This window comes from Theobroma cacao, chromosome 9 (assembly GCF_000208745.1).
Source record: "Theobroma cacao cultivar B97-61/B2 chromosome 9, Criollo_cocoa_genome_V2, whole genome shotgun sequence".
Classification (NCBI taxonomy): Eukaryota; Viridiplantae; Streptophyta; class Magnoliopsida; order Malvales; family Malvaceae; genus Theobroma; species Theobroma cacao.
In genome coordinates, this window is record NC_030858.1 from 8,143,115 (window position 1) to 8,166,039 (window position 22,925).

At 35.2% G+C, this 22,925-nt stretch overlaps 3 protein-coding genes across 4 annotated transcripts; all 3 read left to right on the forward strand.

The window, feature by feature from the left end:
* On the forward strand, positions 382-3,025 carry LOC18588918 (transmembrane 9 superfamily member 11). Its single transcript, XM_007013646.2, has 2 exons — positions 382-534; positions 646-3,025. The coding sequence occupies exon 2, from the start codon at positions 698-700 to the stop codon at positions 2,660-2,662; it is 1,965 nt and encodes a 654-aa protein (XP_007013708.2). The 5' UTR covers positions 382-534; positions 646-697; the 3' UTR covers positions 2,663-3,025.
* On the forward strand, positions 4,528-14,757 carry LOC18588919 (adenylate kinase 5, chloroplastic). 2 transcript variants are annotated; one of them, XR_001929568.1, is made up of 20 exons: positions 4,528-4,822; positions 4,947-5,048; positions 5,763-5,891; positions 5,975-6,109; positions 6,700-6,846; positions 7,588-7,662; positions 7,750-7,837; positions 8,906-8,958; positions 9,218-9,346; positions 10,509-10,544; positions 10,624-10,704; positions 10,786-10,924; positions 11,822-11,901; positions 11,997-12,062; positions 12,489-12,518; positions 12,805-12,914; positions 13,998-14,135; positions 14,235-14,264; positions 14,346-14,438; positions 14,539-14,757. XR_001929568.1 is itself a non-coding variant. In XM_007013648.2 (20 exons), exons 1-19 carry the CDS (start codon positions 4,601-4,603, stop codon positions 14,368-14,370), a joined length of 1,815 nt encoding a protein of 604 aa, XP_007013710.2. In that variant the 5' UTR covers positions 4,528-4,600; the 3' UTR covers positions 14,371-14,405; positions 14,539-14,757. The 2 variants fall into 2 exon arrangements, 1 of the variants encoding a protein (XP_007013710.2); XM_007013648.2 differs by having other exon boundaries at positions 14,346-14,405.
* On the forward strand, positions 18,856-22,146 carry LOC18588920 (sugar carrier protein A). The gene is made up of 4 exons (XM_018127242.1): positions 18,856-19,237; positions 20,036-20,355; positions 20,625-21,251; positions 21,398-22,146. Exons 1-4 carry the CDS (start codon positions 19,093-19,095, stop codon positions 21,836-21,838), a joined length of 1,533 nt encoding a protein of 510 aa, XP_017982731.1. The 5' UTR covers positions 18,856-19,092; the 3' UTR covers positions 21,839-22,146.

Consider the following 22,925-nt stretch of genomic DNA (forward strand, 5'->3'; position numbering starts at 1 on the left):
AGTGGGGATGGGGATGCCCATATTTGATCAAATCTATGGGGCAAACTAATTGACCACAAAATTCAAAATTTAGACTTACACCAAAGAAATTGTTAGTCTCTTCTAATTTTTTTTCTACTTACTTTTTACTTTAAAATTGATTATTAGAAAATGTACTAAACATTCCTAAATTGGTAATAAAATGGGATTTTTTTTATTTAATTTATATGGAAATGTTTAATGGTAGAAAGTAGAAATTAATTTGGCATCTAAATACATAAATAGGGGCATTATAGTCAAATAACCAAGAATGCGCCAAAAAAGGGGAGAAAAAATAAAAAAGAAAAACCTTTCAATACGGTGTCGGTGACTCGTTGTCAGCTCGAAACGCACAAAGCCAATCATATAAAACCCGTTATCGTGCCTTCCATTGCTGCTTTCTTTCTCTCGAAATTTCGGTTAAATATTTTGAAGATCTCTATGTTTGGAGTTGAAATTTCTTCATAGAGAGTCTTCGCGTCTTTCTCTCAGGCAATTCTAAATTTCTTTCCAGAGGTCAGTCAGATTCATCCTTCCTTTACACAATTTCTTCTATATTAGTTGCACTGCTAGATTTTGTTTTTTTTTTTGCTATAACCTCTTTTTGACACAAAATCCCTCACACAGAAAACTCATTTCTGGATCTGGGTTTTCCCAGATCTGACAAAATTTGGACTTAATGGGTAATTTTGGGATCTGGGTGTTGACAATTTGCTTGCTTTTTCAATCTGGATATGGGTTTTATCTTCCTGGTAGTTACCCTCACAAATATGTGGTTGGGGACTATTTATCTGTCAAAGTGAATTCCCTCACTTCCATTGACACCGAAATGCCCTTTAGCTATTACAGTTTACCCTTTTGTAAGCCTACAGAGGGTGTTAAGGATAGTGCTGAGAATCTTGGTGAGCTTCTCATGGGAGATCGGATTGAGAACTCACCGTATAGGTTTAAGATGTACACTAATGAGACCGAGATCTTCTTGTGTCAATCTAACAAGTTATCAGCTGATGATTTTAAGTTGTTGAAGAAGAGGATAGATGAGATGTATCAGGTTAACTTGATTCTCGATAATTTGCCTGCTATAAGGTATACTAGGAAAGAAGGTTTTATGTTGAGGTGGACCGGGTATCCTGTTGGGGTTAAGGTTCAGGATGTGTATTATGTGTTTAATCATTTGAAATTTAAGGTGCTTGTTCATAAGTATGAGGAAACAAATGTGGCACGTGTGATGGGTACTGGGGATGCCGCTGAGGTTATTTCCACTGTTGGCAATGGGGGATCGGATGTGCCTGGATATATGGTTGTTGGGTTTGAGGTGGTTCCTTGCAGTGTCCTGCATAATGGTAACTCTGTTAAGAACTTGAACATGTATGAAAAATACCCATCTCCAATCAAATGTGAGTCGACTACTGTGTCGATGCCTATCAAGGAAGGTGAGCCAATTGTCTTCACCTATGAGGTTGTCTTTGAGGAGAGTGATATCAAGTGGCCATCGCGTTGGGATGCTTATCTGAAGATGGAGGGATCCAAAGTTCATTGGTTCTCAATCTTGAATTCTCTTATGGTGATCACTTTCCTTGCTGGTATAGTCCTTGTAATCTTCTTAAGGACTGTTAGGCGGGATCTGACCCGATATGAGGAGCTTGACAAGGAGGCCCAAGCACAGATGAATGAGGAGTTATCTGGGTGGAAGCTTGTTGTTGGGGATGTTTTCCGTGCCCCATCCAATCCTGCTCTTCTGTGTATTATGGTTGGGGATGGAGTTCAGATCCTTGGGATGGCAGTTGTGACAATATTGTTTGCTGCTCTTGGATTTATGTCACCAGCATCCCGTGGAACTCTTATTACAGGTATGCTATTTTTCTACATGATTCTTGGTATTGTAGCTGGCTATGTTGCAGTTCGTCTTTGGAGAACAATTGGCTGCGGTGACCACAAGGGATGGGTTTCTGTTGCTTGGAAGGCTGCTTGTTTCTTCCCTGGTATTGCCTTTTTTATTCTAACCACTTTGAATTTCCTGTTATGGGGAAGTCACAGCACAGGAGCTATTCCATTTTCTCTCTTTGTTATTCTACTTCTACTTTGGTTCTGTATCTCTGTTCCACTCACCCTAGTTGGTGGATACTTTGGGGCTAAGGCACCTCATATTGAATACCCTGTTCGAACCAACCAGATCCCTCGGGAAATTCCAGCCCAGAAGTACCCATCCTGGCTGTTAGTTCTGGGTGCTGGAACTCTACCTTTCGGTACTCTTTTCATTGAGCTTTTCTTCATTATGTCTAGCATCTGGATGGGGCGAGTTTACTATGTCTTTGGGTTTCTGTTCATTGTTCTGGTCCTACTTGTTGTGGTTTGTGCTGAAGTATCTTTAGTGTTGACCTACATGCATCTCTGTGTGGAGGACTGGAAATGGTGGTGGAAATCCTTCTTTGCTTCTGGTTCAGTTGCCATCTACATCTTCTTGTACTCCATAAACTATCTCATATTTGATCTTAAGAGTTTGAGTGGACCTGTCTCCGCTACTCTGTACTTGGGGTATTCTCTCTTCATGGTTCTCGCAATCATGTTTGCAACAGGCACAATTGGATTCCTTTCTTCTTTCTGGTTCGTGCATTATTTATTCTCTTCAGTAAAGCTAGATTGAAGAAACTTCTCCAAACACAAGAATTGGCACATTTGAAGAGGTAAATGGTACATTGAAGAGGCTCAGGAGAAAAGAATTCATCCTTTACATTAGTCAATCCTCTTTTACTTGTTACTTTGAGCGTTTATTTTGTTAGGGGACTTTGGTAAATGTAATAACAATAATTTCGCCCAGTTTTGCTTAATTCTTTATTAGATCTCTATGATGCATGATAATGCAATACGAGTCTGTATTTGCATTTTGATGTATTGGAGGCCTATCTAGGTTGTGTTGGTAACTTTATCTGTGGTGCTTATACTATTTACTTCTATGTCCAAACTTTTATCCGTCGGAATGCAATGAGCACAGTTCATCACTTTTTTCTTTTGTTCTTATAGTACTCTCCATTCCCCCACTGGGCTTAACTCTAAAATGCTTTCAACTTCCCAAGATAGGAATACTGCCCTTGGATCTTGGTAAAGGGACACTCATGGGGTTTCCCGTGAACTGCTAGTATTCAGATCTGTATTTGTAAATTACCACTAATTAGTTTGCGAGTGTCTGAAATGAAAAGAAATTGCAGTCACAACACACATGCCTAAGTCTAAGCTTCATAACACGTAGGTTGGTATGCTGTGAGCTAAAAGAAGCAGCTGCCAGGGTTGAGGGGGCAGAAGTAGAAGTAATGTCACAAAGTTATGACATTCACATTATATGATAAATAAATAAGGGCTCAAGATCGCCAACCATGTTTGTGAAGCAAAAGAAACCAATAAAAAAGCAATAGCTTTTACCTCCCAATGGGAAAAAACTAACCAGTTGCAAATTAAAGATGAACATGAAAGAAATAAATGGGGTCACCTCCAAAATTAATGGCAGCACCATAGACAAAACATGGTGGGCATATTTGTGGTGATGATGCCACAAAGGCACCTCATGAAGAAGTGCACTTAATGGTCATAATCCTTTTATATACAAGTTTAGGTACATCTAGGTACATGAGCATATCGGTGCCTCAACTAGTCGAACCTAAGAATCTTGAATAATCACAATGAACATGGATAATAGATTCCTACATTAGATCAACCTTTCAGAAACCTAATGAGATATGATTAACAATTTAAGGTTGAAAAGGAAAATTATATGTAAGGTAGAAAAAGATGGAGGACAAGACAAGTGTAACAAAGTTCAAGTCCGAAGAAGAGACGATAAGCAATTTGGCCCGAAATGTTTGACAGCAGCGATTGATATCTTCAACGTGCTTAGCTTAGGCATGAGGCAATCTCCTCGGAAAGAGATAGCCACCACTTCATCATCACCTCTTGCTGCCCCTCTAATAAGCCAAAAAGTTTCTTAGAAGTAGCTTGCTTCTTCTATCCATGAATAATCTGGTAATTTTCAGCCTTGAACTCTGTGACTCCATGTCTAAAAGGTTGCCATATGTTTTCTCCAGTCTTAGGCTTCCTGTTTTAACTTAGAAAGATCAAATGGCTTTGTTAATTAATGGTGATTATATTTGCATCCATTCCCTTTTTTATTTAAAAAAGAAAAAAAAGACCCTAGCAAAAGAAGAAATTGTATTTTAACCTCTAAGTTTGTTATTAACGAGATTTATTTTCGTTTATCATCACATAAATTACATTAGTTTTATATAAAATAATTATTGAACATGCTATGGAGTTTATTGTATTATAAAACAATTAAAATGTTTTAAAATTAAATTCAAAATAGATTTAAGTAATAAAATGATGTAGCTGAAAATTCTTCACTGAAGCCTAGCCCGGGGCGGGCAGGGGCAGGCCAACAAGGCAAAAAAAGAAGAAAAAAAAAAAAAAAACTTATGGTGTCCGTTTATCCGTTAGCATCAACTACTTTTCAACTTCATTTCGAAGCCTCTCAAAGAATTTTCGTCTCTCTGTCACTCCTCTCTCCATTGGCAAGCAGAGCAGCAAAACGAAAATGTTGGCTTCTTCTGCTCCTACTGCCACTACTTCGCTCCCTTCTCTTCATCCACTTACCTATAATGCCATTCCAGCTCCCTCTCTCAACCCTTCTTGTCTTTCTTTCTCCTCCTCCTCCTCCTCCTCTTCTTCTTCTTCTTCTTCTTCGTATTCATATCTTTCCCCTCTCTCTTTTGGTCTCCATAGCAAAACCCATGACAGGATTAACCCAAAACTTAAGGTCTATCACTTTACAAAAATGAGTTCTTTTCCTTTCTTTTTTTTTTTTAAAAAAAGAAAAATACATGTTTGTTCATTTTCTTTTCCTTCTCTTTTTAATACGTTTTCTTTACTTTTGTCGGCAGGGATTGAGGGTACGTTGTTCAAAAAGTGAACCTTTGAAGGTGATGATATCAGGTGCCCCGGCATCAGGTAAAGGCACCCAGTGTGAGTTGATTGTACAAAAGGTAACTTATTTTAAGCATAGCTTATCAGTTTTGGTTTCAATAAAAATATGTCTAATAATTGAAACCATAAGGTTTTGCGCACCTTGTCTATTCTAATGTTTTTCGATTTTAGTTTTTGTGAAGGCTTGATTAGAGCAGCCTCTTGCAATAAAATTTGATGATTGCCTTTTCTTTTTCATGACTTATATTGAAGATAATATTGTTTGCCTATCGGGTTAGCTCTTCGTGGTTAAGACTTCTGCATCTAATTGGGTAGAATATATATATATTGAAAGTCAATAATAATTTCATTGCATTTAGAAGTTTACAAAAACCACCAATTATGGTAGTAGACAACACTGCTCTGGAAGGAGATACATTCCAGAGAGGCTTGCATATATACAGCCTAGTAATCAAGGTTTGCTTTGGAATCAAACTAAGACACATCATAGCCTGACTCAGTTTAATCCCATAGCAACCCACATATCCTGTCCCAAGAATATCAAAATCCCTTGACAAGACAATTGCACATCCTTCTGGACACCTCATCCCCCATATGCAAATATAGATTGCTGTCTTCGCACTTTTTGATGAGAAGAAACCTGCAGTGTGGATTTCTTGAATGATATATTGAAAGAAAACTTAGTGAAATATTTTACTGAATTTTTACAATGTATGCAGCATTTTTTTAATTTCTCAAATATTACAGTTATTCTACTTACTCCATATTGGCAGTTTGGATTGGTGCATATATCAACAGGGGATCTCTTAAGAGATGAAGTATCATCTGGGACAGAAATTGGAAATAAAGCGAAAGAATTCATGAATGCTGGGAAGCTGGTTCCGGATGAAATCGTTACGACTGTACTACATAAATGACCCAATTAAATCATTCTTTCCTTCCTTATATGGTTAAGAAATTGAATATATACTTCTATATTTTGTAGATGGTGACAGCCAGATTATCACGTCAAGATGCTAAGGAGAAAGGGTGGCTTCTTGATGGATATCCAAGGAGTTTTGCGCAGGCACAAGCTTTGGAAGAATTGAGTATTAGACCAGATATCTATATTGTATTAGATGTATGTTTCTTATACACTCATGTTGGTTCTGCTTTACTTGTCAGAAGTTGTTTGAACTCTATTGAATCCTACCAATGGCAAGTTTCTTGAGATACTGACCACCATAGGACTTTGCACAAAGGCTTAGTAGTAGAGTATTTAAAAAAAAAAAAAAACAAAGATAGGAAGAAACGACTTAAGGGTCCCATGTTGGGGACATACCTAAGTCCAACCATTTACAACGAAGGAAGGAACCTAAGCTTCCACCATAGTGCTTGAAAACCTTTGGTCCAACAAGCGATTTTACAGCCTCCTTCCACTCAACCACTCATGTGCTATATTGTTACTTTGCCATCAAATTACTTGATGGTAATTGTGATATTATTCTTGAAGTGGCTAATTGTCTGCATAAGATCTCAAATCTAATGCTATGAGGTATTGTTTTTACATCTATATAATTTATTTATATTGCCTCTTAAAATTTTAACTCAAACAGTGAATAGTGATAATATATTTTTCAATCTCTAACATGTTCACTGAATTTCATATTAACTAGACAACTATTGCTAAAAAGTATGCCTTTTACATTTATTTTATTTCTTAATATTCAGGTTCCTGATGAAATTCTAATCGACAGATGTGTTGGTAGAAGGCTAGACCCAGAGACAGGGAAAATTTACCATGTAAAAAATTTCCCTCCTGACTCAGATGAAATTAAAGCAAGATTGGTTACCCGTGCTGATGACACAGAGGAGAAAGTATGATCCTATATTACTGTTGTCATGTACATGCTTTCAGTCTGTTGCTTTTCATTTGCTTAGATGCAGAGTGTCAAGATGTTGTATGAGTACAACCTGGCGCATACTATTGCATGGTCAACATATATCTGGCTTAGTATTCATCATCACATAGATTATTTCAAGAGGTTTGTCTGAGATTCTTGGAGCAGGGACTCCACTGCACATTAGACAAAACTTATTCAGTTTTAAATGATTCCCCTGTACACCCATAAAAGTCTGTTATATGCATTGTAAGGGAACTTTCAGAAGCACTCATAACAGCATGTACTGATGGTTATTTACATATGAATCATTTTCACACTACTGCATGGACATGGAGAAAGTTGAAATCTTGTGGGCTTATTTTAAACAATACAAACCTGAAGAACCCTACTTGGAGCACGACTTGACCGTGAAACATTTATGAATAAAACTAGGTAGAAGTAATGCCTGCATTTATTACTATGTGAGTAAACTGTAGAACTTTCCAGTGAATCGAGTCCGATAAAGTTCTTACTTTTCAGAGTTTCATATGCTGTTGCAATGCTTCTAAATTCCTTTATGCACTGAGTTACTTAAAGATAATGCTGATGTTGCATGCACTTTATTTCTTTAATACATGTTTGCTTCATTTCATGAAAAGTAATTTACCTTAATGCTCTGTGTTAGCCACCTAATATCTGCCCCATCCTTTTTCCATTATTGTTTTTTTTTATTTAGGTGAAGTCACGACTAGAAGTATACAAGAAAAATGCAGCAGCAATCTCATCCACGTACACCAGCATAACGAACAAGGTTTGAGATATTCAAATACTTTCTCTAGTATTGCTTTCCTCCTATGCTTATTATGCTTATGTGTATCAGTTTTGCGTTTCCCCACAGATTGATGGAAACCGTTCAAAAGAGATCATTTTTGAAGATATAGACTCCTTGCTGTCTCAAGTGCAGAAGGATAAAACAGCAAAATCAGGTAAGTAAAAACAAATTTCAGGTTTTGAAGCGCATGATACTTTGAACTGTCTTTTTGCTGGAAGCTTTTCCTACTCTTCTTAGCCTTTATCAAAGGCTTTCCGAAAATGAAAAGTTTTGCATAACTTAAAAGATTTTTGTCAATAGATTCTTGAATTTCTCATTTGAGGTTCATTATTTGCTTGAGCTAAGGTTAGGATCACACTATCAATTCCTATAGATTAAGCCAGAAATATTTTCAACCTATCTAGCACTATCTTTTTTACTAAGGGATACACCTGTTATGTTTGGAAGAACCATCGATTAGAGGCCTTTCAATTCCCTTGTAAAATATTGATGATGTTTTTTCCCATGTGTGTCTTCATAGACTTGTTTTCTTTTGACCTTTCTGTTTCCTTGTTATGGATTGATACAATTTTGCAAAGCTTGTATCCAAGCACCTGATGGTAATTTAACCTTGATCACATCAGAAGTTAGATGGCATTTTCTTGAATATCAATTATTCATCCATGGACTTGTATTTATAGCAAATAAGGCTTTTAATCAGTGTTTGTCCTTCCATTTCTTTAAGAATATGCTTACACTGAGATTTCTATGGTTCAAGGTGGGTCAGTGTCTCAGTGGCTAGAATTGAGATTAATGTCCATGGGATCACTTTCTACCCTTGATTTGGGCTGCTATCTAAGCTGAAACTAGATATCTTCTGCCAGTTGTTCTATGTATATGCTGAGAGATCCATGTTTGTCATACTTGTTTGTTTACTTCTACTCCTTTGATGTCAGTTTCTGTACTCACACCTTAACCTACTGTTGACACTTTTCAACTTCATTATATGATTTTGTTCTATAAGTTTATTACCAACATGTTAACCATATTTCCTCATATATAATTTCAATTCCAGGAAAGTTGTTTGCAGGTACTTTTTAATGTGTAGATCACTTAATGATTACCATGCATATGAGTAACTTTTGTTTGAGCCTGATCATAGAAAAGTCATACTATGTGCCTTTAACTAACAAAAGCCTCTGTTATCTGTCTTGACTTTTTCCTGTTTCCTTCTTATTTCCAGTGAAACCAGTTCTTCAAACTGAGAGCCGTTTAAATCTGGCATCTTCAAGCAGGGTAAATTGTTATATTTACTATTTACATAGTGGTGATCAATACTTCTGGATCCCAAATTTTCTACTTAAATTAGCTTAGTATAATGGTTCCTTGTTTGTATTAAGAATTAGGAATCAAATCCTGCCTTCACCAGGGAAGGGAAGGTTATGGGAAATGGATGGATATCCCTTGTATAGCTCAGTCATGGGCTAAGAAATAAAAAGAATCGTTTTCACTCAAAATTGAAATTTCATTTCTTACTTTCTTTAGCTTTTGACAGGATAAATGGAGAGGCATTCCTACTAGATTGAATAATATTCCTCACTCAAGAGAAATAAGAAATTATTTCTATGATGATGTGCTACAAGCCACACAGAGAGCTGTCAATGATGGAAGAACTCGACTAAAGGTCAGATATTATTACTTGATTTGTTTGGACTAAATTACCTCGCTATAGAAATCACGACGACTTTTATGACTATCAGGTGACTAGTAACAGTTCTTTTCAATTGAACATTTTTTAATCCAGATTAGCACTTTTCTTTTTATTGTTCAACTGAATCCTATTCTCTTTGCAAGGAGAAAAACTAAGGTATATATAAGGATTCCCTACTTAGTGAATGCATTGCAAACATAATCATTGATTATACATGGCTTGTCCTGGTTCTTGCCCTGAGGCTTAGCAACTTTAGTTTCTGAGTAATACTGATAGAGAATTTGTCTATAGATGTACTTACTTTTGTAAATGGAATAATATACTTTCCTCCCATCTCCATATCGGTTGGTGTGAAATAGTTTTCTCTTTTTCCTGCATCATTTATTGTCCAGTTAAAGAAACTCCCATCTATTATGCGTCCACTTGATTAATATGGTTTGGACTTGGGAGATACATCAGGGGCGTTCATCATTGGCAGAAATTCTTCAAACTAGCCACAAATCATCTGCACATTTTTCAGGTGGTTGGGGCTTGTGAAAAAAAGGGTTATAAGTGCTTCTGTAAGAATATGTGACTTAATTGAGGATGACCATGTTAAAAAGGAGAGAGGAAGATCAAAAGACGGCGTCGGTGGAAGCAATCAAGAAGGACCTCACTTTCACTGAGCTTCTTATGTATGGCTCTAAATAGAGAATAATGCCACAATAGAATCCATTTTTGCAACCCCAGCTAATGGGAAAAGGTTTAGATTGTTGTTGTAGCAAAATCACCAAAAATCAACTAATAACTCCTGCTCTTCAATATTTTTTTTTTGCTCAATCAGAATAATAATTTTATTAATTATCCCGTAAGGAAAACCTGGAATGGTCCAGGAAGAACAAAGGAGCAAGCAGAGCCAGAATTTGTCTGCTTCGAAGGACATAAGACATCTTGATACCATGTACAAAAAGCTTACCGGCAGTACAATATAGGAGAAACTATTTATTGGACTAGCATGATATTAACTAAGAGATGAAGCTTTTGATGGAAGAGAGATTGCGATGAACTTACATTCCCTTGGTACTTTTAGCATTCAGAAAGTCTATTCCCAGCGGAGCTGATTAATTTGGTTGAAATTTTCTTTTTATATCAACAGGTTGAGATTAATATCCCAGAGCTGAATCCAGAAATGGTGAGAGGTTATCTTTATATATATTTTATTTTCTAATTTCCTCAGTTTCTATGGGGTTAACCAATCTTATGATGCACAGGATGTGTATCGAATAGGTACACTAATGGAGCTAGTACGAGTTATTGCTCTTTCATTTGCTGATGATGGAAAACGTGTCAAGGTACTTTTTGTAGTTAATGATATAAATCTAATAATGTTTCTTGTATTTATCCAGACATTCCTACTTCTCCTTGTCTTTCAGGTTTGTGTTCAAGGTTCTATGGGAGAGGGTGCACTTGCAGGAATGCCCCTGCAACTTGCTGGTACTCGGAAGATCTTGGAATTCATGGATTGGGGTGATTATGGTGCTATGGGAACATTTATCAAGATTGGTTCAATAGGTATGAGGACATACTCCTTGCCAATGACAAGGTTTATTCTCTATTTTTATATGGTTGTTTTGCAAATATCTATGTTTGTGCCAGAGATCACATCTTGTTGGCAATCTGCATGTAGGAGATTTAGTGAGCATGTGCATATGTCTATCCATTTGACTATTTTGATCCCTCGTGGATATTACTGTCATTCAGTTAATTGGTATATGCTTTAAATTTGCCTCTGCTCTTTTATGGTTGCACAAATTCTGAAAATATGCATAGTGGCTATCATTGTAAGAAGTTAACTGAGTCTTTGTCTTGAGACTTTCCATCTCTATATGCCCTTATATGTCAGATTTTTAGCACATATTAAACTCCATAAGACATTGTGTATCATATAGAGATACTTAAGGAGCATTGGTATTTTTAGCTAATTTTATTGAACTTTGATTGACGTGTTTTTTTTTTCTCCAGATTATGTTGCAAAAACTTATTGTAGACAACAGTCACATTGAACGTTTGAAAATTCTTTCCACCCATGCTTTCTCTTTATTACGAGTAACCATTTTGTTACATTGACTCGCGTTTATCAAGTGATATACATAAATGCTTCTGTTCCAACAGAAGTGATTGATTGTCCTTAAATCACATTTTTCAATTTGTTTGAATGGCATTTCTGCTGAAATTAAATAGGTAGCAGTCTCCTTATGTAATGCAACAACTTATAGTAAAATGCCATGAATATTACAAAGATGAGCATACCAATAAGATCTGCTATAATTTGCAAAACTTATCTCAACCCTTCTGCAGTAGCATTGTGGAATACTATATAGGAAGGATTATAGATCAGTTGGAGTATCCCTCTACATGCATAATTTAAATGATTCTCATTTTTAATGTTTTCTTTATTTGCAATGGCAGGTGCCAAAGAGGTTGATGAACAAGATGACATGTTCATCTTAGTGGCTCCACAAAATGCAGTAGGGAATTGCATTATAGATGTAAGAATCTGGAGACTAATTGTTTTACTATGCTGTTCTAAAAGCATTCTACTTGACACTTTAGTTTCTAAGTAATGTTGCTGCTAACCGTATAGGATTTAAAAGCTATGACTGATGCTGCTGGGAACCGGCCAGTTATTCTTATCAATCCTAGACTCAAGGTCAGATATTCGTATGATCTTAGATGAATATTTTTGCTGAATGATTTTGTACGTCAAAAAAGACAAGGATTTGAACCTTAGATCTTTATGCAAGTCTGAAACCATCAACCCTCATTACCTGATCCGTAGCTCAGGTGGTGTGATATTTCTGTATTTTCCTTTGAAGACATACAGATTTGAGAAAAAAAAAATCATTTAAATGATTTCAGTATGCAGTGCTAGGCCCGCAACTTTAAAGTATTTGAACTTCATTTCAAATTTCAAAATCTGCTATTTCATTGGGAAAACATATTGTTGCATTTTTCCATACCAGACCAAAAATCCATCTTGGTCAACTCCTAAAGTAGATGAAGAATAGGCTGCATAGGGTGATTGGTATTCATTTATATTTCTGATCTGTGTATTTTTGGAATTCTCTGAATATAGGATCTTCCAGGTTCAAGTGGTATCATGCAAGTAAGTTCAACCTTTCTTTGGGTTCGTTTTGCAATTAGATATTCCCAGAAAGACATTCTTTTCTAATTCTGTTTGCGATCAGTATGTTTTTGGATTTAAAAGGAAAAATGATTGAAATTTCATAAAAACAAATGGATTTAAGAAAACATGAATATGTTCTGAATATGTTTCTTTGAATATTGTAGCACAAAATATTTAATGAGACATGTTAACAGGCACAAAATATTTAATGAGACATGTTAACAGGAACCAATGTTGAGTTTTTAACCCTTTTTTTTCTTTGTAGACTATGGGTCGGGACAAGAGACTGGAGTATGCAGCTTCCTTTGAAAGTTGCTACTTTTTCAGGCTTCTTTATTATGCTGGAACCCAGTATCCAATTATGGGTGCAATAAGGTGGGGTTATTTATTAGCCAAATTCTCATTTATCTTATTCTACACTGTATGATTTTTGACTGGTGCTTGGTGAATTTTTTGGCCATTTGGATTGGTCTAACCTTTCTTGCAGAACTGTGCCAGTACAAACATATGAAGACACAGTATGCAGGATATATCTATAAATATCTGGTGCTAAGGATATTCTACTTTGCACTTTTTCGCTTTATAAACCAATAATCATCTGGATATGTGCTTTAGCTTTATCTAATTTAGCAGCTTAATTGATTAAATGGAATAGAGAAGTTGGTTGTGGACTTGATTTGTTATGTAAGTTGTTGGAATTAAAGTGCATAATATATGAAAACTTAGTAGAAATCCAAGAACAGTGTAATTTATTCTTGGCATTGGGCTAGGTCTATCTTAACGTTCTAACTCACTTGGAGAGTGTTAATACCTCCTAGATCCTCATCTCTGAATAAAAGCCTTTAACGGGGACTTCATTGCTCTGTGGCTCAAATAGAAAGTAGTCTCTCTCCATTGCTTCTGTGTTTCTAGGGAAATGAAACTGGACACTTAAAGAGATGAATAGCAAATAAACATATTGTGTAAGCACAAAATCAGCATTTTTATCATTGTTTACATTGAAATTTATAGTTTCTAATTAAGAAAAAGGGTCCAGCAATTTTCCAATAGAGATTTAAAGTCTTCAACTGTATATTTTTTCTTGATGACTGTTCCAAGTTGGTCGAAAGTATACAATTTAGAATGGAAGAGAAATCTATGGAGAAAGTGATCTCATGGCATTCTTCTATTCCTACTGGGTGGGTTGTTCTTCTCCTCTTCCTATTATGACATATCTTCTCATTGCCTGACAAAGGACAGGAGTATAGTGGCTATGTTAGAGGTTTTGCCAGCGCGACTGCTTATAGAAATCCAATCTTCTGCTCTCCAATTGGATTTATGGCCCTTGTTAGCGCACATTTGATGTCATTGTTGTGCTTTAAGGAAAATGCTGGATGTTACTTTATCTCCAAACATTTTATCCTAGAAATATTTCAGTGGAAATATCTTTATTGAACCATTGTCATTTCATAATTGCAGAATGACTTACCCATCTGTTTATGAACTGCACAAGAGGGTGGATGAACCATCTGGGAAGGAGAAGTACATTCCATTATCAACATTTACAGCAAGGCCAACCATTGATGAAATTAATGATGCCTTCCTTGGAAAACCAAGGTAAGATTCATGATCTATTATGGTAGGAACAGCTCCATATTGTCTTTGTTATTTTTACTAGTCCTAATGTGATCATTTCGTTTGGATTTCTCTCTGCAGGAATAAAGATAAGAAAGCCTCTGGAATTTGGTAAGATCAACGTCCATATTCTGTATATCAACTGCAATTACTATCTCTTGATATCGACCAATCTAAATATTTCTGTTGCAGGGGTTTTCTGAGTGGTGTATTCTGAGTACAACAGAAGTTGTTTAACCACAACGCCCTGAGGTACAACACATCACAAGCAAGTTTGTATATGTAGTAAGTATTACAGAAAAGAACAAAAAAAAAAAAAAAACTTATACTCTTTGGACTGTCTTGCAATCCTATCCCATCCAATATTCCAATTTTTTCATTCCAGGAATGAGCTGGGACGTCACAAATGCTTGAGGGTACAGGTTAAGCCGGTTGTTTTGCTTTAACACATATCAGTCCAGCTATCTTTTGCCCCTTCTTTTTTATATTCTTGGGAGGAGGAAACTTAAATATGTATGTTGGTTGATGATAGGCAGGCTGTAACCTTGAGTGAAATTATGATAACTAGACCATTTGGTTTTAGTAACATAAAATTATTTTAGAATGGTTATCTGTCCTAGATCAAACCTGCATCATAACCAATCCCTAGAATGATGAGATATCTTAAAATTAGTTTTACTGTAATACTATTAACAACCTTATCACTACCATTGACATTGACAAATCATATGAAGAAATGGGTGGGTATACAAAGCAAGAAATGCAAGTGGGAGTTGAGATTCAAGGAATTCACATGGAATAATTTGGGTTCTTGCTCACTACTTAACAAGCCATCTTTTCTTTAAATATTAAAATTAGCAGAATCATGCAATTTGATTGTCAGAGCCATTGTATAATAAAAGAGGAAATCAGAGTCAAAGGGAAAAACAATGGTTAACTAGTATGTAATCAATATTATGACGATGAGGAGATTGAAAGTTAAGAATGCAGCTCAAAAAATAAGCAGAGCCAAGTGGGACAATAATGTATAGAATAACTCAAAACAAAAACAGCCGCAGACCAGTAAAATTTCCAAAATTATTGTCTTGCAATATAGGTTTGGTGAAGTTCGAAACAATGAAGAAATTGCAGGAAAGATATGGATTCTAATTTTTTGTTTACGGAAAACATTCTGAATGTAAAACTTCATTAGGTTAATACGATAAAAAAAAATATACTTAAAATTATTTGAGAGAAATTTTGTTTTTATAATTGAGAGAAGAATTCAAATTCTACTCAGACAGCAATGATGTACTAATCAACGAATTAAATACTTGAAAGGAAATTATTTTCAAATAAAATCCAAGAATACCCATGCGCTATTAACAAAAGAAATAAAACTCTTGAGTCAATATTGCTGTAACACTTGAGTTGACTGAAGTATTTAATTCGATAAAAAGAACATATATATTTTCTGCTCAAAAAGTTACTCTTCGTTCTTAACCGAAACAATTTGGACTTTATTGACCGAAACCCTTTAAGGCTGAAGCCATCTCCAGCACCACCCATTGCCAGTTTCCATCTTTTCTTACTAAACAAAGTTTAAAGATTCTGGCACTGGTGAAACAAGCTGGCACTTACTACTATTTGGCAAGACGTCTGAGTTCTGCATTGCCTTCACCGTGAAATGAGCCCCATCTCCATGTGGACACGAAACTTGCGTTCACAAGCTTATGCTCCCTCTCTTTTAATGCTTAATCGACAAATGCAACAAATGGCAATGCTGCGTATATAATCTCTGCTGGGATATTTTAGACCATGGGCATAAAAGTAATTTTATATGCCCTTAAATATGGTAATTAGCTTCCATAAAAGAACCCTATTTTTATGACTCTTCTTCTATGGATTTGGAATATCTTACCGTGTAGGTTGAAAAATAGAATCAAATTTTAACATTACCATAAGTAACATTTGGTAAGAGAAAAGTAAAAATATATATTTTTAATGTGTTTAACTAAATTACATTAAAGTGATTATTTTGTAATAAATTATTGTAATATAAATTGTAATGCAAGAATATATATAATGTGATTGCAGTTTAAAATTAATACAATCATTATATTGTACTCTACAATATTATTAAAAATATTTTTATTTTTTAATTTTATTACTTTGTTAAAAATATTTTGTAATATTATAACTTTTTTATATAAATTTCGAAAGATATCTCTTTATCACTCTCCATCGTCATTTTCTATTAAATGATGGGTAGTAATTATTAATAAAGTTTATATTGTCTTTTTTAAAAAAATTAAATATAAAAAATTATATTAAGAAATAAAAATAAAATATATAAAATTATAATAAAAAATAAGAACAAAATATATAACATTAAAAATATATTTAAGAGATTATATTCTATTAAAATTAACAATAAAAAATATAAATATATTAAACTTACAATTTAATAAATAAAACTAATTCTAAAAATTGATATTATATTCTTGATAAAATATTTGTAAATTAAATACTATAATATTGTTTTTCATATTTTAATTATATATCATATATTATAATATTATTTTTTTATAATTATATTATTTATAATTACATCGTAAAATATCCAACACTACCTAATTATTATTAGGAAAAGAAAAAAACGACTTGCTTTACAAGACAACGAATAAAGTAAGGCTCGTTAGGGTTAAGTGGAGTGAGGCTTTCGGTAGGAATTCTCCCAATCTGATGAAATCCTCTCGTCATTCTAATGCAGTTTTAAAAAAGGGACCCACTCTGGATTACAACTTGTCTGACTATTCAATGATTTTAACAATCCACGTCGTGGTAATAATTGTAAGCGCTGCGACCTTTTCGGCTGAAAGTGTGAAGCGTGTAGCTAAATACAATCCCATTTTAGGTGCTTATTAAATGTTGGCCCACTACTTTAGACTATTTAAATATTGTCTTTAATGACCGAGTAAAACGTCAAACTTAATATTCATTAACTTTTGTTTTATTTTAATAAAAAATTTAAAATTTTAATTTTTTTAATAAAAAGTAATATATTAATTAATAAATCAAATACTCAAATACTTTTCATTAATTTTTGTTATATGTTTTTTTTATATAAAATTATCAATACGTAGAAAGTAATGAGAATCCTGCACTAACTATATATTGAACCTTAATTAAATGAGTTAAAATTCAATTCCTAATAAGATTCTATTAAGAGTGACGTATTAATATACAAGACATGATAAAGTGCTCTGTCTCTCTTTCTTTCTAGCTAGGAAATTCGGTGAACTCTAAAAGTCTAAAACTCCCACTTATTCTTCCTCGGATATTCAGTACAATTGCCAGTTCATTACGCAGGATTTAGAAAAAGGGCTTTCCTTTTGCTTTCATCTGGCTAGTAAAGGTGCATTGCATTGCATTGTCAATGAAAGTAACAGTGATTGCCTGATTGGATGATAAGAGATGCGTTTCTTTACGTGCATTTAGTGAGAAAACGAAAAAGAACGAGACGACGCAGAGATAATAACAAAGACAATGTATTGCATTTCTACCAAGCAAGGAAAAGTTAAGCCTGTGCCCTTTTGACTTGCAGGTATATATATATTTATAGTGCATAGGCACTAAGGCAGCAGCATTGCAACATGGCTCAAATCCAGACAAAATATACGAGAATCCGAATCAAATATGAAACAAACACATACGGGCAGTTCATTGCAAACCGTCAAAATCATTGAAAAATCAATGTCATTCTGATGCTACCATATTCACTTCTACTCATAATATTTATTGCCTTTTAGTTTTTTACATGAACATGATTGACCAGATTCATTCTCTTCTCTTAGTATCCTTTAAAGGCCAAATAAGGGAGATTATTCATACATAGAAGTATATATTTGTCCTTTGTTTCTTTTGGTATAAGATCAAGAATTTGGGTATCTGATCATGTTAAGAATAAATAAAAAAAAAAGTTGAGTTGGATGTTGGTGTATCTGCTTACTCTGATCTAACTTTCCAACTACCATAGGCAACCATCTCCATCTCGGCCTATAAATACTATTCAAATTATATTCCTGTTTTACAGGATCCTGTTCCATGCCAACATTTGACAAATATTATGAGAAACCAGAGATTTCTCTTCTTCAAGTTTGTCACTCTATTCTCCTGTATTTTCCCACTTGAAAGACCCATGAAACAAAGGTTTACTGTGACCCTTTTCTTTTGCAGATAAATACAAGGAAGAGCGTCTTCTTTCTATCCAACTAGTTCATTTCATCTCAGTCAGAAAGTCGAGAAGGGTATGACTGAAAAACCCAGAAGCACGATGGTCATGGTGCTTCACTTGGCATCACAAGAATGCTAATTACCAGAAATAGATGGATTCCCAATGATCACTTGTTTGGCAATCAAGACCATGATTGTCCGATTTTTTCTAGCTACCAAAATTAATAATATCTTCTTACCTTTTGTGACAATCTTATCTACACGTGAAATTTGTTTCCTAGAAATAGAATGTTTGCCTGGTATGAGTCTTGCCTTAGTTGTCAGGGAACGTTTTTTCTTTCTCTTCTTTGCTAAATAATAGAAATAGAAATTTCAAATAAAGACAAAAAGATTGTAAAATGACAAACTTAACTGCAAGTTACCTATATATCCTTGTAGATCATAGTCTCCATATATATATATATAATACTGCCATGTCCATTAAATAAATGAATAAATAATTTCCTTGATAGATACTTGATATAAACACTTTGTAATTTATTTCCTAGATTTTGAAGGTCAAGTGGGAGGCTGTATCTCTTCAGTCAACCGTTATAATCAGCTTCAAAATCTTCAACAAGAGGCAGGCAGAAAAATTTACACCACAAGGCTCGAAGGGCTATCCTCTTTTATTTCATCTGGTTTTTTGGTGTCTCTGGGCAGAAGAAAAGAGAAGCTTTCAAACATGGCTGGAGGGTCTTTAGCTCCAACCGGGGTGGCCAAGGAGAGAGCAGAGCTGTACCAAGGGAGGGTTACCTTGCATGTGATTATTGCATGCATGGTTGCAGCTGTTGGAGGATCAATCTTCGGATATGACATTGGAATTTCAGGTACTGTTCGTTTTGTCCGCCAAACTTTTTATAGATAGAATTGTTTAGATTGTTGTTCAGGCGTTCATTTTAAGGAGAAAATCTACCAACACTTCACCAAGAACCTACCGAGAAGCAAATGTAGAAATCATCAAAGAATGAAAATCTGGTGTCGATGGTAATATAAAGAAGTGAAGGAGAACGTTATCTATCAACTATCATATTTAAATTCAAGAGTTGCATCTTTTGGCAGGAATGGAAACACAATTGTTCTGTTTCACCCTGTTAGGTTTCCAGGCACAGGAAAAAAAAAACCATATCTGGAGCTCAACAGAGCATCTAGACTTCCAGGGAGATAATTTTGTGATCGGGAATCAAACAATAGATAGAATTTTGAACATAAAATTGATTTAGTTCGTGCAATTCATGTTTTAAACCTGTTCTATTTCCAAAAGGCCAATGAAACTTCAACCTCAGCCTCTGTATGCGTTGAAGGCAACTTCAATTCAATACAATTTCTAAGGAGTAGATTAAAACTTGAACAGTCCTTGGCCTCATCTTGAACACGCAATTAATTCTGATATTGAATTCCACACTTTGAATCTACTGTTAATTAAAAAAATATGACCCTCTTTGTTTCTTCCTAAGTGAACATGAAAATAGACCAGAAAAACTAAACTGACAAAGGGTGTTCACCATTTGTGCTTACTTATTAGTATAAGAATTTGCAGAGCCAGAAAAGTTTTTCAGAAACCAACAAAATATTATGAGACATTTTGTCAATGATATTCTATTTAATGTCATGACAATGATTCACAGGTGGAGTGACTTCCATGAATGGATTTCTGCGGAAGTTTTTCCATTCGGTGTACATAAAGAAGCAGCATGCCCATGAAAACAACTACTGCAAGTACGACAACCAAGGGCTGGCAGCATTCACGTCTTCTCTATACTTAGCTGGTCTAGTTGCATCCTTGGTGGCATCTCCTATAACCAGGGAGTACGGCCGTCGTGCAAGTATAATTTGTGGGGGAATCAGCTTTCTTATCGGAGCAACTCTAAATGCCGCAGCTGTCAATATCGCAATGCTCCTGTTGGGTAGAATCATGCTTGGTGTTGGAATAGGATTTGGAAACCAGGTAATAACCTGCTTCACTTGAAGCTTTCCTTGTTCATCTTGTAGAATGAACTTACTAAGGATTTTGGAAAGACCAAAATTTTCCTTCCCATTCTTTGAAGCATAGGATTTGTCTACTTGTCTGAATAGGAGCATTGATTTGCTTCTGGTTGCAGGCAATGATTCGATGCCTGTTATTGTGTACTGATCCTAGAGAGATTTAACCATATAATAGTATAGTAGATATTTCTGAGAATTCCTGAGCCATGCTTTTTCATGCTTATTATGAAGGCTGTTCCGCTATACCTGTCAGAAATGTCACCAAGTCATCTACGAGGAGGCCTCAACATGATGTTTCAGTTAGCAACTACCCTTGGAATCTTTACAGCGAACATGGTCAATTATGGGACTCAAAAGCTTGAACCATGGGGATGGAGGCTCTCTCTGGGCCTAGCAGCAATACCAGCCTTTTTGATGACGGTGGGAGGATTCTGTCTTCCTGAGACACCTAACAGCTTAATTGAAAGGGGATCAAAAGAGAGAGGCAGAAAAGTCCTGGTGAGGATTAGAGGAACAGATAATGTTGATGCAGAGTTTCAAGACATGGTAGATGCTAGTGAGTTGGCAAATTCAATCAAGCATCCCTTCAGAAACATCCTTGAGAAAAGGAACAGGCCACAATTGGTCATGGCAATCTGCATGCCAACATTCCAGATCCTAACAGGCATAAACTCCATCCTCTTTTATGCTCCAGTGTTATTCCAAAGCATGGGATTTGGACGAAATGCTGCATTCTACTCTTCAGCTCTCACAGGAGCAGTTCTGGCTGGATCTACATTCATTTCCATGGCAACAGTGGATAAATTGGGTCGAAGAGTTTTACTCATCAGTGGTGGAATACAAATGATTATATGTCAGGTAAGAGATCTTAATATTCTGCCCTTGAAAATATAATAATTGAACTTCACTGAAGTCATCACATAATAAATTCCAACTTCTCCTAAAAGCTATAAAAGTAACTCAAGAAAGACAAATGATGATTCTCTCATCTCCCTTTGAAACAGGTTATAGTTGCCATAATCTTGGGGTTGAAGTTTGGGGAAAACCAAGAACTATCAAAAAGTTACACAATATTGGTGGTGATTGTGATATGTCTCTTTGTTTTGGCTTTTGGATGGTCATGGGGTCCATTAGGCTGGACTGTACCAAGTGAAATATTCCCATTGGAAACCAGGTCAGCGGGACAAAGCATTACAGTGGCTGTGAATCTTCTATTCACTTTCATCATAGCTCAGTGTTTCCTTGCCATGCTTTGTCATTTCAAGTTTGGGATCTTCCTATTCTTCGGGGCCTGGATCACTGTCATGACCCTTTTTGTTTACGTTTTCTTGCCTGAAACCAAGGGAGTTCCTATTGAAGAAATGATATTTCTGTGGAGGAAACATTGGTTCTGGAAGAGGATTGTCCCTGAATATCCCCAAGTTGATGAAAATGAGACTAGATAGAAAGACCAAGAAGAATATCCTAGAAATACTTGTACGCCAACGCTTGTGTTGTGATTGTACTAGTCATCAAGGTAATGCAGGTAAGAGGACGTGATTCGACCGAGATGGGAATGCCAAAAGCAAAGGGCACCTAGGTAAGGATTATGAAGCTCTTTTAACATCAATACAAAAATTCCTTGCTCGGTGGTTGTACCATTCTAAATTTAAAGATGAATGTGATTTTTCTTGTCAAGTTGAACATGTATGTCTCGTACTAATTGGTGGTCTATATCATATATAGAAGGAAGATTCAAAGATGCTTTCAGGTAGGTCACGTTATAACGTTTTTTAGATGACACATGGTAAGTTGTGGAAAGATACTGATTTAAGGAGAATACTGAAGAACACGTCGTGATCCTCTTTAGGTGACACGTGGCGGACTGTGGAAGGATAACGACCTAAGCAGTTAAAAACTTGGTGTAAGTAATGGTACTTGCATAAATAGGAAAAAAAGATTTGGTAGTCGGTAGAAAGACCACTTAGATGTAAACAGAAAGGAAGCTGCAGGGATTTAAATGGGAAGATGAAACAAAAAGTAAGATGTTTGTCTCATAAATATTATTTTTTAATTATTTTTAATATTTGATAAAATTAACTAAATACAATTATTACAACATATATTATTGTGTTTTTGTGCAAAGCTCAAGTACATTTGTAGTAATTGTTTAAAAGGTAACAAAAAAAGCCAATCAAAAATCAATTGCTTGTAGCTTTTATTACAGAAAAGGAAATCAGCTTGACTAGTTTGAGGATTTCCTATTCTATTTCAAAGCAGCTTAGCTGCTTTTGGTGTTCAGTATGTTTACTTCCTGAATTGAACCCCCGTCCCAACAGGTGATTTTACCTTCCCAAAATCTAGTTCAACTAAAATTTTGTTTCTTTGTAAAGAATCCAAACCATTCTCTCTACTTTTGTCCCTTTTTAATTTTGAATCTTCAATCCGGATTTATTCAAATGTGGCCCAAGATACAAAAATACCCTCAAAATGTAGTACCTCGTCAGAGATTTAGACAAACTTTGATAGCAACTAATCTCTTATAGGTGATCA

Bases quoted from the DNA above. Each gene is read 5' to 3' on its own strand.
- LOC18588919 (XM_007013648.2), top strand. From the start codon at position 4,601: ATGTTGGCTTCTTCTGCTCCTACTGCCACTACTTCGCTCCCTTCTCTT. The intron at 5,049-5,762 runs GTAACTTATTTT...CCATATTGGCAG, and splicing joins GTGAGTTGATTGTACAAAAG to TTTGGATTGGTGCATATATC. The intron at 12,915-13,997 runs GTGGGGTTATTT...TCATAATTGCAG, and splicing joins CCAATTATGGGTGCAATAAG to AATGACTTACCCATCTGTTT.
- LOC18588918 (XM_007013646.2), top strand. From the start codon at position 698: ATGGGTAATTTTGGGATCTGGGTGTTGACAATTTGCTTGCTTTTTCAA.
- LOC18588920 (XM_018127242.1), top strand. From the start codon at position 19,093: ATGGCTGGAGGGTCTTTAGCTCCAACCGGGGTGGCCAAGGAGAGAGCA. The intron at 20,356-20,624 runs GTAATAACCTGC...CTTATTATGAAG, and splicing joins GAATAGGATTTGGAAACCAG to GCTGTTCCGCTATACCTGTC. The intron at 21,252-21,397 runs GTAAGAGATCTT...CCTTTGAAACAG, and splicing joins TACAAATGATTATATGTCAG to GTTATAGTTGCCATAATCTT.